Here is an 18,817-nt window from a genome sequence, read left to right as displayed (position 1 = left end):
CACATCATTTAGCAGAGAATAATAATGCATAATCTGTACAGAGGTAATATGATTGGCTGGTGGGCTGCAGGTTAAGTGTAATTTAAACTATGTCCCCTTGAGGTCGCTCTCTCCCTCCTCCTCCTCCTCCTCCTTCTCTCCTCTGGTCCCTGCAGCCGTCTGACTCCATCTCCTTGAAAACCTTATCAGCTGAAGTCATCAGGCTCCTGTTTGGCCATAATGTGATTTATAAAGCAGTGATGTAAACTGAAGTTAAAGCTGCCTGTGTCAGCCTGTCATTATTATTGTTATTATTATTATGGCAGGTCTTTTCCAAACAATGGGGGTGACGTAATGTAACACTTCATGAGGATATTAATCATTTAAATATAATAAATAGGAGGGTTATCACTGAATGATGTTAAAAGGCGCATCTTTCACATAATAGTCCAATAAATGTACAAATAAGATATTTTTATGGAAAAATATTGGTATTATTTTATAAATCACACACCTGTGTTTATTAGATTATTAAATTACAGTGTGATTTTGGCAATTAATCGATCGTGTGAGGATTTTTCTGCACGTTTCCTCGGTTTTTGTGCCGTGTAAATCTGGACTGCAGCAACGCCTCACGACTTCTCTTTTTTTTTTCTCCCACAATGCCGTGCGTGTGTGCGCTGTTTGTGGTGCTGAAGCTGCGCGTGCCTCGGAGGCTGCTACCATAGAAATCCACTCGAGCATCCTTCCGCGAGAGGACCAGCGCGAGGAATCAGAATCAGGGGTGTTTTGTCGACGGGTTGGGAGATTTCAGGATGTTTGTGCCAGCTGTTCTAGCCTTATTCGTGTCTTTATAGCCGCAAACGTCCTTTAAATTTGTTTTATTCTTCAAGCACAAGCCGGAGACGTTTGTGAAGCAGTTTTCTGAGGCTGTGTGTCGAGGCTCGTCGTGTCTCCGGTGCCGCCGCCTGCCCCGCCGTCTCTGCCGCTCCATCCCGCATCCTTTATGCACAGCACGCTGCTCCGGTCCTCTCCAGCGAAACACACCTTCGTGTCCGAGCACCATGGCCCGCTGCCGCCGCTCTCACTGAGAGACATGGAAGCCAAGCAACACCCGATAAAGAGCCTCAAAAGCTACCCGGAAACCGGCGGCCGGAGCCTGGCAGCGGCCGCCGGAGGAGACGGAGGAGGAGGCGGCGGGTACCGAGCCGGCTCCGCTGAAATGGAGATGGAGGCGAAGATCCAGAAAGCCATCGACTTCAAGGCGGAGGGGCACCGCTGCTACAAGGAGAAGAAATTTCGGGAGGCGATCGGCAAGTACCACCGGGCGCTGCTGCAACTCAAAGGGGTGCATGTTGTCGACGGGACGACGGGCTCCGAGGTCAACCTGCTGAACCAAGCCGCCGCCAAGCTGACCGAGGAGCAGCGGAGAGCCGTGGAGAGCACCGAGATCGAGTGCTACGACAGCCTGACAGGTGAGACATGCCGGTGCAAAAAACCCCCAGACCCTCTGTAGCCTGCAAGTACTGCTGACACCATTGTTCGTTCCGGTTCATCGGGTCCACACAAGCTCGTAGGCTGTGGTTATTTCTGCAGGTGCTGGGTTTGTGCAGAGGCGGGGGAATAACAGTGGAAATACAGGAATAGATCATTTTGTGTCTTGGTTCTGATTTAATGGAGAATCTGGATGGATGAGTGCACACTGTCTGATCAGATACGTGCTTTAGTTAACCTAGTGTCACAATTAAATGAACACATCATGTCATTACCATCCCTATGTCAGGCTCTTACACACCATTGCCACTGCTTTGTGTCTTTTCAGCATATTCATTTTCAGCCTTTTCCTCAGTAATGTAGATGTAGCTCACCACTCAGTGATCTTTGTCTTGTAAAACACTAAGACAATAAATAAATAAAAACCACAGGGCCAAAAGCATCATGTTAGGAGATGTATGCATGTTTGCATTGTGCATGTATGACACAGCACACTGCTGTGTTGTAGCATCAACATTTCACAGGGGGGGTCTGAGGTGAGAAGACCCACAGCCAGCCAACGGGTGATGTAAGGCTGTGTCTAATGGCACCACTTTGCAGTGACTTCACCACAGGGTTAACTGAGCTCCTGGAGCACAGAAAAGATTTACTCATTACTGCTCTATCACTGTAGTATTTGCACCGGTCATTACACTCAGTTGCTGTAGGTTGTGACTCCAAAAATAGGCCTATTTAACTGACAACTTATTTTATTATTGAATATTTTCTCAATTAATCGTCAGGCTTATGTCAGACGATACTAAAAAATGTCAAATGTGCTGATGCTGTGACAAATTTAATGTATTTTTGTAGTTTTGCTTGTGTGTGTAAGCAAGCCAGGATGTTATGTTGGCTCAATGTGTGTAATTGCAGGCATGTTAACAAACAATTAGCATGATTGGTGTTATGTAGTCTAAAGAAAAACTGCATTATGAAAGTGGGTATTGCAGTAGATTTCCCTGACTGTTTCTGTGATGTTTTATGTGACTTTAGCTTTTTAAAATGTGACTAATCATAAAATTTAAAGTTAAATATGCCTAACTGTAGCACCCTATCAGAAGTCCCTTTTAAGTTAAAAATGAAAATATTTAGTTTAATTTTTAGCTCTTGTGATGTGTTCAAAGCGTGTTTTTAGAGCTACAATATTATCAGTAAAGCTTTGGAGACCATCGTTCAGCTGGGGGATGCTAAAAAGATGACGTCTTTTCATGTCTTGTACCAACAACCGGGAACAAAGATGTTCAGTTTCAAACAATATAAAACAGAGGAACATCTGCGATTTCTCACACAGGAGAATCTGGAACAATGTTGGGCATTTTTGATTAAAACATGATGGATTATCACAGTAGTTCATGATTAATTTTCTGCCATCGACTCATCAGTTAATCAACTAATCGTTTAGCTCTATTGTAAACTTATATATTTGTGAAATATACCAAAATTCTACATTTTTGCGGGCAGAATCAAACATAATTTACCTAACATATTCAACATTTTGTATAATATTCATGTTAGTTGTAGTTTTGGGTTGCATAATCTTGCAGAACCATCAATAAAATAAATCCTATAGAACATGTGACAATGACAGACAGATTAAGTTAGACCAAACCAAATATTACCTCAGATGAAATATTATAAACTCAAGGTTCTTAGCTTTTTCCAGAGCTTTTGATCATATTTAATATCCTTCTGTACGGCAAAAAGCTCTGGAAAAGGCCAGTGAGTGAACAATTAGTTTTGAATATGTATCATAAATACAGTATGTGTTCACATGGTGGAAACTATGCTCAATATATCATCATATATAGTCACTGAAAGACGAGTAAGTTACTCTGTCAGTTACTGTTCATCACCATCAAGCTAGATTTTCAGTTTCAGAGAGTAGGACGAAATATGCCTTAAAATTGTTTTGTAGTTTCAGTTTAAGCAACAAAACAGTTCATCAGGATTTACTGTATCAAGAAATACACTACAGTGACATAACAAAAACTGTAATTACGAATATATAGCTGCCTGTAGCTTGGAGGTAAAACTGTAATTATGACGACAGCGTGTGCTCAGTATGCAGAGTGAACAGGTGATCATAATGAATGTTGACATCCAGGAGTGAGACAATGATGGTGTTATATCACATAACCTATAGGACATCAGTGAAGTCCTATGACACGGTTGTGATTTTGGGTCATGGCGGGGGCAGCAGTGATGTTGTGTCTCTTCGCTTGTGTCCAGGTGTGGCCCTGTCAGCCTGAAGGTCGCCCTGTTCTGCGCAGCGTTCGGGGCCCTGTCTGGAGCCTGTGGGGAGGCCACTGTGGCGTGAAGGGAAGGATGGGGGAGGGAATGAGAGACGGAGGCAGGGTGACAAAAGGAAGGGAAAAGGAGAATTGGGGGGGAGAAACATGAAGTAAGAAGCAGGAGATATGGTGAAATTACAAGAAAGTCAGTTATAAGAGAGGAGTAGTAGAGAGCAGAGGAACAGAGAGGGGAGAAGAGGGGGAGGAAGGGACTGCCAGCACGCGACAGGGGGCCATATTTACCATGGCAACCATCATAGGGGCCTTTTCCCTGTTGTTGTATTAATCTCATACCCGCCCCTCGCTGCTGCTACAAACAGGAGTGTGTGCACATGCGCACTCACAGACACACACAAAGGAACCTCTTGCTTTACCACCAATGACTGTGTTTACACTGGCTGCAGTAATGCATGTGCTTTACTGTGATTAACATGTTTACATGGTGCTTTATAGAATATTTACATTCATATCTCTGCTGATGTGCATCGCCATTTTAATGACTCAAGATGTCTGCTCCACATTACGCCACATCATCATCCTTAAACCCCCATAAACTCCACTCGCTTTCTGTCACGTTATGGTTTCCCCTTGTAGCTATCTTTGTTTAAAAAATGCCACAAATCCCATGAAAAGACCCAAACCAACATGTTAGTCTGCCTCCCGGTACTTTCCAACTTCCCTCCCCCATCTGTCTCGCACCGCAGCCCATTGGTTTCTCCTGAGGATGGAAATCTTTAAAGAAAACTGCTCACAAACATGTGGTTTCATTTTTAGAGTAGGCTCAGTAGTTTCCCAAAACAGCTGTGCACTGTGGTTTTTAACAAACAAAACAAGAAAGAATAGAGCATTTACTGGGGACTATTTTAAGTTGTGGATTAATACACATTTGGAGCTCGTGTGCATGTGTCCAGCAGCAGGATGGTGTAACCTAATGTAACCACGTGGCTCAGCGATGTGTTTTAATAGTGGTTGTACAACAATGGAGATCTATGATGCAGAGGATAAAGAGGATGAAGAGCTACACAGGCAGAACTTGTCAATAGGATCAGTTAATTGTTGCTTCTTAGTCAGTTGCTCCTGGATTATCCAGGCTTTTTTTGAGATTGTTGTGGCCTAAAATGCCTGATTTCATGGCATCTTTTCTAAAAAAAAAATTGCAATGCATGTTGCAGGGTTTTTAGGCATTTGTTATTGCAATGAAATTACAGCTGCAAGTGAAATGGCTCTCGAATTTGGAGCCATAAGACGCTCTCCTCCAGCTCTCTCTGCCCGGTTAGCATGAGCTAACACGGCGGCAGCGGCTAGCATCCAATACAAAGCCATTAAACAGTCCCAACAATCTCACACCAACACTGAAATGGCTCAACTCTGTCATTAAACCCATCAAAAACCTTTGGGTAGCATTAGCCATTGGATGTTAATGTTAGTCGTGTGGTGATAAACATTTAGTCCTGTCACTGTGTGTGTGAGTCTCATTCTAAACAGAGTGAATAGGAGCTGAGGGAATCAATACGCTGCATGCAACTCTGTAATATAAGATTTTACTTGTTTTAAATCGTCAAATTTGCGGTGAAGTTGCAGTGATCGGACAAAATTACAAATTTGTGCAGAATTCACAGGGATTTGACAATAAAAGAAACATAAACCATCACAGCCTTGCCTTTTAATAATCCATCTGAAATTGGAATTGAATAGTCCACATTTGGCTGAATTTAATATCGTCTCATCAGTGTCATCGTCATCTCTCTGTAACGCTCATATTGAGTTGGTTCACAGCTCTCATCAGGATGAATTATGACAAATAACTTAACCAAAATCTGTATCTGTCACAACTTGAGGAATAAAATACTTATTCTTACTTGTTTAGATTCACATATCATTTGAAATAAATGCTCTTCTAACAAACCTAAAAATGTTTGACTCACTGGGATGAACATGTTTTTGTAGTAAATATATTTACTTGAGAAAATATGATAAGCTCCCACCAGCTCTGATATATTTGCATAATTGTACTATGTAATTTTATATTCAAGGTTGCTATCAGGCAATTTTTTGCTTTAAACTGTGATAAGTAAAACAAAATGGCGGTCAATTTGCTGTCTCAGTTTCTTTTTTAAGACCAGCTTGAAAACAAATTTAAAACTCACTGACAGAAATCAAGCAGTGACTCATTGGTTGCATAGCTATTCAGCTGCTGGTGTTTGTTGTGCGGCTCCACCTGGTTACCCAGAGTTCTGCCGGGCAGGCGGCGGTCGCTGTGGTTATGAGTGAGGAGCTGCCATGTGATTGGACGACTGTCTGTGGTTCTGATGCATGATAGGAGGGCAACAAACAAATAAGCAGCAGCACCAGTCACACATGTGAGAGGGACTGCCTGTCAGTGTGTGAGTGGGAGTGCACGTATACAAGTGTATGTGTGTTTGTTTGTTTGTTTGTTTGTCTCAGCATTCACAGGCCTGAGGAACAGCAGCTGGCTGAGGGGATGCGGTGGTGGTGTGTGTGTGTGTGTGTGTGTGTGTGTGTAGTAAGAATAGGAGGGAGTTGCTTTTAGCGCTGCTCGTCCTGCCGTTCTTGCCGTGCCCATTGCTGACATTGCTGATTTTGTTTAAGGGGAGTGTATTGGTGTGCGTGTGTGTGTGCTTTCTTGACTTTGTTGTGGTAAGGGCAAGCTTTCTTTGATAGTCAGTTTTAAAGTTCCTGTACTTTACTTGAATATTTCCATTTTGTGCAACATCATACATGTTCTCTACTACATTTCAGAGAACATTGGCATATATACATATATATATATATATATATATACATATATATATATATATATATGTGCATTTATTTCACAGCCATAGAAATTGTTTCTTTACAAATTTCACGACCCTAACATGATGAGCTCATGAAATGTGATGCAACTACAACAGTAAATTATAATTATCCAGTAATAATATGAATAATAACACTAACAGTGCCCATTTTTCTAAAATTAAGTACTTTTACTTTTGCTTAGAACTGGAAAAATGTGTCTATTAATCTGCCAGCTGATTGAAAGTAATTATTAAATCAATAATGACAAATAATCTCTGGTCTTAGTGTCTCAGTTGTGAGGGATTTGCTGCTTTTCCTTGTGTTGTGTGATAGTAAACTGAATATGTTAAAGGGGTTGAGTATTTTTGAATCTGGACCCTATTTTCCTGTGTTTTTGTGTCTAAGTGTCCAATTGAGACAACAATTTTTGGAATTGGCTCAGTTTTGAGAGGGACTGCTGCAGCAACAGCAGCGAAATAGGCTGCAATGTAATCCCTACAGGCAATTGTGAACCGTCGTTTTTGCAGCTGACAGGCTCAAATTGTTATTAGAAGTTTCTGACAACATTGTGGGCAAGATCCTACAGAGAAATGAAGTATTTTTCCTTACCCTTCGCTGGTCTGTTTATAATGGTGACCAAGTCTTGCTCAGGCTTAAAATTTTGTGAGAAGTGACTTGTTGCAGGGAAAACAATGGTGGAAATTTTGGTGGGAGTTGGAGAGAGAAGTGCTAGGAAGAACTTGTTGTGTTGGAGTACAGGAAGTGTAGCTCGGTCTTAACGAAAAGCTTCTCAATGTCATGACTAAATATTTAGCTGATTTCAACAATGTGGAAAAGTCACCAAGATTTCTACACAAGACTTCTTGAATGAGACTTAGTTACACACACTAACAAACTGACAGAAACAGCAAAAGGTAAAGAAAAACATTTATTTCTCTGTAGGGTCTTTTCTATAATGTTGCCATACACATAAAATAACAATCTGAGCCCATCAGTAGCAAAAACAAGCACTTTTAGTTGACCTACATTGATGGTGCACAACATAAAAAGAAATTAAATTGCAGCCTATTTCGTCGCTGCTGCTGCTGCAGTCCCTCTCAATACTGGACCAGTTTTAAAGATTATTATCTCCATTAGTCACTTAGACACAAAAACATGGGACAATAGAGGCCAGGCTCAAAAATACTGAAGTTTACCTTCAAGGTTTTGGGCTGTTGCAGCCAAAACAAGCAATTTTAAGACATCACCTTTGGCTAAAGGAACCTGTGATGGTGTAGTTCAGTATTTTCAGACTTAAGAATACATTTTTTTTTTTACATTAGTTGAAGCTCTACTTTTGATTCACTTTTTTTGAAGAACATTTTGCCTGGGGAACTTCAGTAAAAGAATTTTACCTGTGATGGAGCATTTTCACAGTGTAGTTTTTTTTACTTCTGTCACCACTGGTGCCTTGTGTCAGTCACAGCAACTTTTTAAAATGTTGATGAGTGAGGAGTTGTTAGTGAACGCTGTGTGACTCCTCCACCAGCTCAGCTTATGGATAGATACAAGATGAGAGGATGTAATGGGAGGAAAATATATAAAAAGGAGGATATAAGAGGAGCAGAGAAAAAAGGAAATGATTCAGGATTTTTTTTTTAGGAAAGATGCCAGCAACAGAGAATTATGAGTTTTTAACATTATATAGGGGAGTGAATGTGGTTAAAGAGGAGAAAAACAGAGAAATAATTCTGAGTAATGACGAGTAATGTTACCTGATTCTGTCAAACAGAAAGACGATGGATGATGAATGTCCTATTTGCTGGCCTTGTTAAGGAAACACCCTGAGTCTGTGTGTCCCTGTAGGGCTGTATCTAAATGGGTTACACCACCACCAACGTCTGTGTCTGTCGCAGTTCACAGTGGTGCAACATGTTGGCCAGAGGCAGACTGCCTGTCAGTCCGCCTCAGCCATCCATCCACCCACCACAAACACACTGAGAGGCACAAACAGAAATAAGAGATGTGACTGCAGTTCATTTGCTCTTTTTCCTGATACTGATCATGAAGGCACACTTTCCACAGCAGCTAGTCTCTTTATATGAACACCACACAGACAGACTTGTATCAACCAGGTTAGGAGCCATACTGAGTTTTAATCGCTTTAAATGTACATAAGGAAGTGTAGAGAGACTAAAACAGGGAGCAGGATGATGTGATCCTGTTGTGAGAACAATCACTCTGACTTTTCATTAACTCCTGCTCGCTCTGATCTCTGCCTGAAATCTCCCTTTGTTCCTCCTGACCGGCTCAATCTGTGAATGACTCATAAGTTACGGCTCTAACGGAGACCCAGCAGGAGGGGATGAGGGAAATTGTTTGTTTCGTAACACCAGCCACCTTTTATACAACTGCTGCAGCTCACAGTGGCTCCGCTTGTCATGATGATGAACCAGCAACTTCCACCCACTCGTCACATTTTTTAAAAATTGTTAAACGATTGTAAGAAAACAAAAACAATTACTTTCTGCGGTGAAACAAATGTGCATTTAATAATGTTTTTTGTATTTACGTGCAGAGGGAGCTATGGGTCGGATAATTTAAGGCATTTATTTAAGACAGATTATGAACAGCCGGTAAACAAATCTTTTTTCCCACTGTGCTGTTGTAGTTTATGACATGCATCTCATGCCGCCTTATCTACAATAAACTCCACTTTTAGTTATAATTTCCTGTTCACATGGAAATAAAATATATTAAATATAGCCACAAGCTGCAGTTAGTGCAGCACAAACACAAAGTCCCTGTTTACACCTGGTATTCAAATGTGCCTGGGTGATCAGATCATAATTGGACAGTTCTAAGTACAGGCGAATGCACCGAATGGATTCTCAATGCATCTTGAGATCTGATCACTCATACCCCCTTTACACCTTGCTTTAACATGCGTTTTTTTGTGATCGGATTGCAATCGGATTGGTCTTGACCCCATGAAAGTACAGGTGTAAAAACACTCGAAACCCATTGAGGATGGATTGTTATCCAATCCGCCAAACCACCTCTGAGGGTGGTCAGGGACACACTGTGACCACATCGAACACAAGTGTAAATGCAAATGCGTCTCCAATCCATATGCAACAACTCCATAGGCGAAAATACGTAAGCTAGGTGCGCCAGCTGGACACAGAAAGAAGACAACAACAACAACCCTCACCGGGTAGCGACTGCCAGAAAAAGAAAACACGGATGACAGCCGAGGATGGAGTCACGGTGAGACAAAGTGTCTGCTCTCCATTTGGTCCGACACAAGTGTCCATACAATAAAGCGACTTCACGGGTGGCTACATTTTGTTGTTATTGCGGCACAGGATATGAAGATGTAGTCTGCTGCTGGAAATGTTTGCAGAAGAAGAAGAGGAGGATGTGACATCATGGGAACTGAACATGAGCGGATAGCAAACGGATCTGGATGTGGACACCAGAGACATATTAAGACCAGGTATAAAAGTATGTGGTCAAGCGCTATTCGATTGCAATCCAGTCACAAAAAACACATGTTGATGCCAGGTGTAAAGGGGGCCTCAGACTACAGTCGGAGGTGGTCTGGGCTGCATGGCCACATTCTTTCAACAGTGTGTACACTAATGTGTCCTCGGCCACATTAAAGGACTGCCTACTCAGCTGACACCCTTGCATATGTGACACCTCACCAAATGAGAAAACTTTCTGTTGCTGCAGTCGCACAGACGCAGAGCTAAAGGACCGTCTCTGGAGCTGCTCTCCTACTGGAGAACGGTCAGTTCAACATCTGCTTGGTTAGCACAAGCTAACACAACAACAGCAAGTGTTAAACAATCCCAACAAACTCACATTAGTGCTGAAATGGCGCAACTCTGTCGTTAATAACGTTGGGTAATGTTAGATGCGAGATGCTAACAATTAGCCCTATTACTTTGTGTACCATGTGTAAAGGCCATGTCCTTGTCGCATTGGCTGGGGTTTCGTTTCCAACCCTGTCGCTTTGCTGCATGTCATCCCCTCCCTGCCATCTAATGAAGGTAAAAATGCCAAAAAATAATCTTTAAAAAAAGACAACAGCAGCAGTGTATTTGGTCTTTGCAAACGGGGATGATTTATGTGTTTAGCTGCATGTAGAGTGAGAAAGATCCAATTACAAGTGGTCACATGAGACGCATATGGAGACACATTCTTATGTCAGGTGTGAACACACAGATAGAGCTGCCTCCTTGTGATCATCTTGCTCAAGATGCATGATAATAGCAGGTGTAAATTAGCTCAAAGCGACATCTGACTGCTATTTGGTGTTTAGCAGGAAGCGTGCAGAGATTTTTAGAGCTAATTTTTGCTAAAAACGATACTATGGGAGCGCCAAAAATTACCTGAAAAACGTTAAAATGCTCCTATTAGCTGGAAGGAACTGCAGAGTCAGGTGATGAGGGTTTGAACTATTAACAACCCATTTTCTACTACACTACACACTAGTCATTTGATCCACTGTTATTAAAAGAATATCTATTAAAGCAGCTTTAACACCTGCGACGCTCCACGTTAGTTGACACCTAACTCATTTCCATACTGAGATGCGATCACAATTTCACAATCGAGATAACAAGAACACATTTTAACAGCAGGTGTAAATGCAAAAACTGATGGATTGGCTGTCGCTATCCCTGTAACGTATCCAGATACAGATCACATGTCAATACCAGCTGTAAATATGTTTCCCATCATGTGTCCTGTACTCAGAGCTACAGGAACATCAATGAACTTTTGAACCGTGACATGCAATTACAGGCTGTACACTAAAGATTTAATTAGTCCGTTAGTGGCATCAACGTCTGTTCCTTGCTGGAAAAAAGCACTGCCTTTGACATCAATCAAGACATGTAGTGCTAACGCTGCACTTCCCCAACAGCCTTGAAAACTCACCACATCAACAGCCTCTAAGCCCAGTCTTGCCTCAGGTGGGGGTCGCATTAGAATAATGTCAGTGATGTGTAACACCACAGACAGGCTGGTTTCACCAGTCCACTCCAACCCACTGCTAGCGAACAGTCGAGGCTTGCTTACAAAAGCAGAACAGAGCAGAAAACTCCTCCCTTTCATCTCCTGCCAGCTCGGTCACCAGGGGACGTGGTGGAGTGCACAAGATAACGGCAGAAGATGAGAGTGAGGACGAAATGAGATGGGGAGAAGAAATGTGAGATAGAGGGGTTAAGATGAGGAGAGAGCAGGGCTGTATAAGCGGTGGGGAGATGAAAAGGACTCGGCTGGTGCTTTGGAGAGCAGAAACGCACTGTGCAATGTGCTTGTAGGAGGATGGAGGAGGAAGAGGAGGGAAAGAAATGCCATGTGAGGGTGAGAAGGGGGATGGGGGGAGGTTTGGTTGGTGTAATGCCATTGGAGGGGTGGCCAGAGCCGAATGAGAGCCGTCGTGTGCCAGGGCTGCAGATGGCGTGGCATTGCTGTCAGGAGTACAACTGGCACTCCCTCTACTGTACCACTCACACTGTACTGTCTTCTCTGAACCAACCGAACGAATCACCTCACAGCTGAGACAGAGAGATTTGGAGGATGGGGGAAGGGGTGAGTCAGTAGAAAAGATGCAGAGGCTAAAATGGGGGAGGGAGCAGGAGAAACTGGACAGAACTCTTAAATATGATGAGATTATACGACAGAGGAGGAAGACTGTGAAGGAGAGTGACAAGTAGGGAAAGGGAGGAGGAAAATGTTTGGCTCTATGACCTCTGAGTAGTGAAGGGAGGGTTTTTAGAGCTGCATTTTTATTAATTTTTTTTTATTGAGAGGGGGAGGACGCTGAAAAATCCAATCCAGACCAAACTGATTTATATCAGAGCCCTGACAGGCCAAGATGACTCCTGTCACAAGAGTAAATAAGATTCAGTCATCTGTCAGGAAGAAAAGGAAAGAGAGGGGACAAGCAAGGACTCAGAGGGAGAGGGAGGCAGAAGAAGAGAACATGATGGCAACACATAAACATTCTTTAATATGTTTTTGATCACATCTATTTTTAATTGAAGCCCCATAAGTGTTCACAAAGTTGGTACAAATGAGTGCTCCAATTTTAGTGAACATAATGAACAACAACAAATGAACAGATTCATAGAAGAGGTAAATGCTAACACGCTAACACTAGCAGGAGTAATTTCAAAGTTCTGTAAAACCAGGTAAAAGGGGTTCAGATGTTTGATGACTCATGCTGCACTCTGCGTTTACAAAAGTTCATCCAATCATATGAGACTTTGGGCAACCAGCTAGTTACAAGGGTCATATCAACCCACACGTCACCGTTAACAGAGGAATATGGAGAGAGATAGGCGGAGAGGTGTGTTTGGATATGAGTGGGCAAACCTTTGTTTTTGTGGATGTCTTAATTTATTCATCTCGCCCTCTTCCTCCTCCTGAACTTTGAGAGAGGTGTGTGTGGAGCCAGCAGTCTGCTCAGCTGCAGACTCTGCTGTACTGTAGCTCCGTATTAAGCAGTCTAATCAAAAGCAAAGGATTTCATTTAAATTGCTCTTTTAACTCTAACGCAACCAAAATATTCTGTTTCACTGGGTAAAGTTACGGTACAGAAGCTAAAGACACTCTAATTTCCATTTCACAAGGGATGAGCAACAGGGGCGTAAATATAGACAGTGCAGGCAGTGCGGTTGCACTGGGGCGCATGGGGTGGAGGGGCCCGACTGCCACCTGAAAATACGCCCAAAGAAGAACTCACATTAAAACAAAAATGGTGCTATTTTCCATACATGCCCTAAATAAGGCAAACCCATCCCCATCATGGTTTTCTGGTTTTGTAAAGCAGTGTCAATCTATAACAAATTGTAAACTTATTCTACATAAACTATTTAAAAAAACATAATTTACCAATAAAAAAAACTATCAAGTTAAACTAATAATTTCCTATTTTCTTTTGTAGGTTTGTCTTAAACAGATATGTAATGCTGATTGCTGTGTAATATGTATGTTAATGTGTCCAATATCAAGTATCTGCAAGTGGATGTAATGTGAAAGCGGCAGTAAGACACACTGTTGCTAAAATATATATACACCTAAAACTGTGTATGTGTGTGTGTGTGTGTGTGTGTGTGTGTGTGTGTGTGTGTGTGTGTGTGCGCTTCATAACTTGTTACTAGGGCGTAATAGGGCCCCTCATAATAGCGTGCACTGGGGCCCATTGTAACTACCTTACGCCACTGATGAGCGAGTTCACCATTATCTGTATGTATCTGTAATGGGCGGGGTTTATATGGCAAGTGGGTGGGACCTAATCTAGAGTTATTATTTTAATCCTGAAATTGATACAGGTTGATCAGAATTTGCTGTATTTATTAATTATTAGAAAACTATTTACATACAACAATCTCGGAGTTGAGCATCAGGTCTATTTTGATCAAAAGAGTAAGACATTGAACACGTGTACCCAAATGAGGATTTCCCCTCATCAGGATTACAGATACATTTTACTTGTACATTATCTGTACTGGATACCTGTTTAACCTGAGTGATCAGCTCAACCCATATTTCACGGGAACTTTAACCATGATCACATTTTGTTTATTAGCATCTAACATTTGCTAATCAGCACCAGACACAAAGCACAGCCATCAACATTAGTTTTGCTGATATTTGGTCATAGAAATGTACAAATTTATATTTTGATCTGATGATGCTGCAACATGAAAAGTTAAGGGATCATCAAGGATAGTCTTTTACAGTTTGTTCTGTGGGTGACATGAATGTTTGCAACCAAAATGCATTGCAATCCAGGCGACAATTGATGAGATGTTTTACTGAAAGGACTGTGGCACTACAGCAAAAGTCAGGGTGTCACCAGAGTTATTAGGATTGATTCTCTGGGCGGTGGGCACTGATGGATATCTGCACCAAATTTCACAACAGTGTAGTTGTCGAAACAACTAACCAAAAACCAAAAATATCAACCAGTAAACCTGGTTCTTTGCAGCTGCACAGTGCCTTATAATTTATTTGGCCAATGCTGTAATGAATGTGGTTCATATGTTTTCCAGAAATTCCAGTGTTGTAGAGGAACTTTCTTTGCTGTATCAAAGCATATTTAATGTGGTTTGTGTCTCTGATGTGCCAAAAATCATCAGCATGGGGTCTGGTTGCTCCAAAAAAATAAAAATCCCAGTATTTAACTTGAAGCAGGAAATAAATATTTGCACTGAAGAATCTTTGGCATTACATTTATCACATTTTGCTGATACCTCAGGAATTTATTACAATGCTTTTGTTGTGTTGGTAATATGTGTTGTGTTTAATATGTATGTGCGTGATTTAGATTTTTGGACTGTAATCATTTTCTGATGTTGACTGACAGTTGTGTGAAGTAATGAATAAATTGAAATTGTCTGTCAAAGCTTTTTTAGGCTGTAGTTGAAAGTCATGGCATCAGCTGAGAGGAAACTGAAACAGATGCCCTTTCCTGACACCCTCTGAGGGGGAGAGAGAGCGGAAGATGGAGAAATGCAGAATATTCATCCTCTTTAAGCCATCAGTAATGAGAATTTGCTGAAGCTATTTGCGCATATCTAACACCCTGTGCTCCAGTGGACGATGCAGAGTAAACCAACTGGCTGTTTATATTTATCCGTGGAGCGCCATGCTGATAAAAAGCCCATGTTGGTCGCTATCTGAGCTTTGCCTGCTCTGTTACATGCACTGCCGGGGGTTGACATTGAAAACTCGTCCTTGTTACACCCTGTTTGTGATGGCAGTGAAATGTAAAGGTTGTGTCGAGCCTGTTTTGCTGACGGGGATCCTGAATGGATCAGGTTAACCAGCTCTTTCACACCAGTGCTGTCAGGGAAAAAAAAAAAAAACAACAACGATATGTTTCAAAGCAACATTTGGTGTTAAAATGTGATATTTAAAGCTGCTATAACCAATAATTCTCAGTGGATTAAATGGCTGTGAAAGAGGCTATTTGTAGTGATGAACCCACAGATAATTACTATCCAGCTCTAAGGAGTTTTAAAGGGTTTGTCCCTTTCCATCTAAATGTAGCGCTAATTTAAATTTAAATTTCCAGAAAGCTGCAAAAGAAAATGCAGATTAATGTATGTCTCCATTTACCTCTGCTATGCACATCAAGGTAAACAGCCGGTGGCGCTATTTTTGCTGTCAGGTGCCGTTAAACCATTGCAGAGAAAGACACTGCAGCAGGATTACAAAATTAATTAAGTGCACCAGTGAAAAGTGGAAAACATAACAAAAATATTGTTCATAAATTTGTTTCATGTATTAATTTGAGGAATATCGGTTTGAGTCTTTCAACACAGATCTGATGTTTTTGTCTCTTCAGGCACATCTAAGTCACATGTACGTCATGTTGCATTTTGTTTTTATTGATATAGCAACTTTATTACCTCAGCCAATTTTTTTTTTGTGGTATACTTTTATTTTGGAAGATTTGTAATGAATAAAAACAAGTGAATGAAAACTCACTTATTGTTTAATTAAAAAAAAGCAAACACAAAAAATGCCACAATATGAATCTGCAGCGCTCCCCGTCTAACTCTAGTCCTTTTTACACAGAGATGGCACTAAAGGGCCACTGTGAAGTCGTGTCTTCATGCTGCCTTTGCATTCTCTGTTATATGGTGGCTGATCGCGTCCTCTGCTCAGAGGGTAAGGAGCTCTCAGCAGCTGTTCTTCTTCTTTGAGTTAGTTGCTAACTGCTAACAGCTACTTTTTATCTTTTTATATCTCCCACATTGGGTTGTAAGCATAACTCATCATCAAAACGTTACACCTGTGCCATCCATAATCCCGTCCTGCCTGCTGTCCCGTTTATCGTTTTGGTGCTGTTGCTACCTCTGCTGCTGGGTTAAAGGCAAGACAACTCTGTCCCCCCATTTTACGACTCTACCTTTTATAGAGAACGGCAAGGCGGCTTAACAGCGTGAAATTCCCACCTTGAAGAGTCAGTGTAAAAGAGGCTTCTGCCTATTTCTGTCCTAAGCCCTTCCTGTCAGATCACCACCGGCATATGCCTGCATGTTATACAGTAACTCAGTGTTTCTCATACATTGATTTATTTAATCGTATTTCACTGTAGATTTGCACGCAGCACATTCACTCAGCCGGTCTTTGCCCCGCTCTCTCTCTCTCTCTGTTCATCAGACCACAGATAAAACAGAATGAGCTAGCTAGCCATCCCACGGTCCTGCTGCCATGCTCCCCGCCACTGTGGACTGCTTGCCAGGAAGAGAGCATGTAGCAGCTCCAGACCTTCCGTGAGCAGCTGTAGCAGCTTGCATTTGGACAGCGCACCTCCAACATTCTGGGCTGTTTGGTCCCCCGGAGGCTGGGATTGCGCTGGCTGGATTTGGGTTGTTGCAGCTGCTGATTGGGGGTCCAGTTCCAGAGCTGCTGCTAGCTCTCCTCCTGGTGAAGTGGTCTGTAGTGGCATGGAGTAAGGTGGATGACACACTGTGATTCAAGGCTCTAGCTAATGTTTGCTACATAAACGTGAACTCGAAGCCACAGCTAAGAGTCTTTGGCTCTGGTTAGCAGAAAGCTAAACTATTAGCAGCATTTTGTCTCATCTCTGAAACGCTTTGCCGATATTGACAAATGTTGCATTTATTTTCAGACTCTCTTTCTGATAGGTCTGTTTTTCCTTTTTTGGGTTGCTTTGCAGTGTAGGCGGTTGATGTCTGAAATGACCTGCGATTGGCCAAAGTCTCCAATCATATGATTTTATAAAGTCTGAAAACCGAGCAAAGAGAAGGTGCAGAAGTCTGGTGTTCTCTCAGATCACTTGAGTTACAATATATTTCAAATTTATTAGGAGGTTTTTGCCCAAAGACACCAAAATAAAACAGCCAACCCAGTTTTACCTCCCACCACTCTAATCAGCACAGTTTTCAGCTGCAGCAGGCAGCTGTTTTCAGCACAGAAAGCTTTAAAAATCCCCACTGTATGCTACCTTTCCATCCTCAAACAGGAGACAGACACAGTTAGCGACTAGCCACTAACATAGTGGAGCATTTAGCAGCTTAAGATATTTCTGTCAGGAGTGGGTAGAGACCAAAAGCAGAGCTAAAGAAGAGTAAATATTGGACTTATATCAGGTGGACACAAAGGCGACTCCAAATGAATCTTAATGATGCTCTGCTGGATATGCAAATCTGGGGCGGGAGCACTGATCCATATTAAATGAAAACAGGCTGCCAACACGTGGCTCTATCTTTTAAGGAAATTATGGAAGCTCACCATTAATTTACTCCTGGTACTTACAGGAAAAGCTTCACTACCTCACAGATTAAGGCTGACTTCATGAGATTCTGAGCCAAACCATTTGGCAGTTCTCTCTGTTGACCTTTCCAAAGACTCCCTCATCTATCTTGCAGCCAGAATAATGCAGAGAGCATGTTTCTCACAGCTACTGTACATATATTATCCAAACATACAGGAAGTAGATCAATATTAGCAAGCACAGCCTTCATTTTACTTTACAATGTTTGACTTGAGAGTGCATGTTTAGAGTGGGTAGAAGCTGTTTGACAGCAGCAGGACACAGTAGCCACAGATCTGCTGAGCTACAGGCAAAAGTCTGCCCAGTGTCCACAGATGACATCACCGATCAGATAATTGCCTAGCTAAGGGCCACAACAAAATTATGTCCCTGTCAGGGAGTTCAACTACGGATGAAACCTCAATAAAAGTCTCTTTGATTCTTTATTAAACTGTACTTATCTACGATTTGAATGCCTGGTTTCACTCATGAGAGCAAAAGCAATATAGAAAGTCCCGGATCACTTTAGAATATTAAATAAATATACCAGTTGTAATGAGTTAAATAAAATCATGACTATATGAACCGCTCTTCATTTCCTGTAGAGGCTTCATGAAACCCCACAAAGACCCACCCTGAGTACTGTGATCTTACAGCACAGACAGGAAGAGACTGCGATGGGCAAAGGAGAGCATTAAATGATTTCATCTTTGGTGAAGTCATGGAGCAGATAGCTTCCTCACTTGTATAAATATTTAAGTAGATGAGCATTAATCCTGAGTCAGCGCCTATTTTAGGAGGAGCAGAACAATGTAGGAGGGTGTTTGATGGGTAGAAGATGGTGAAGCATGGGTTGGGGTTTGAGGATAATATGTGGTATAAAGTAAAGTTGTCATCTCCTTGCTGTGTCACTGGTAACACTCAG

The 18,817-nt window shown here is 41.8% G+C and overlaps 1 protein-coding gene across 1 annotated transcript in view; it reads left to right on the top strand.

Annotated features, from left to right (window-relative positions):
• The first annotated feature begins 667 nt into the window (after window positions 1–667).
• Window positions 668–18,817, top strand: part of ttc9b (tetratricopeptide repeat domain 9B) — a 36,506-nt gene continuing 18,356 nt past the window's right edge. Inside the window, exon 1 of the mRNA XM_050033221.1 lies at window positions 668–1,454. Within this exon, the coding sequence (XP_049889178.1) occupies window positions 986–1,454 (469 nt within the window). The 5' untranslated portion in view covers window positions 668–985. The remainder of the gene's footprint in view (window positions 1,455–18,817) is intronic.

Source organism: Epinephelus moara, chromosome 2 (genome assembly GCF_006386435.1).
Source record: "Epinephelus moara isolate mb chromosome 2, YSFRI_EMoa_1.0, whole genome shotgun sequence".
NCBI classification, from domain to species: domain Eukaryota; kingdom Metazoa; phylum Chordata; class Actinopteri; order Perciformes; family Serranidae; genus Epinephelus; species Epinephelus moara.
This window is presented reverse-complemented; position numbering and strand designations above follow the sequence as displayed.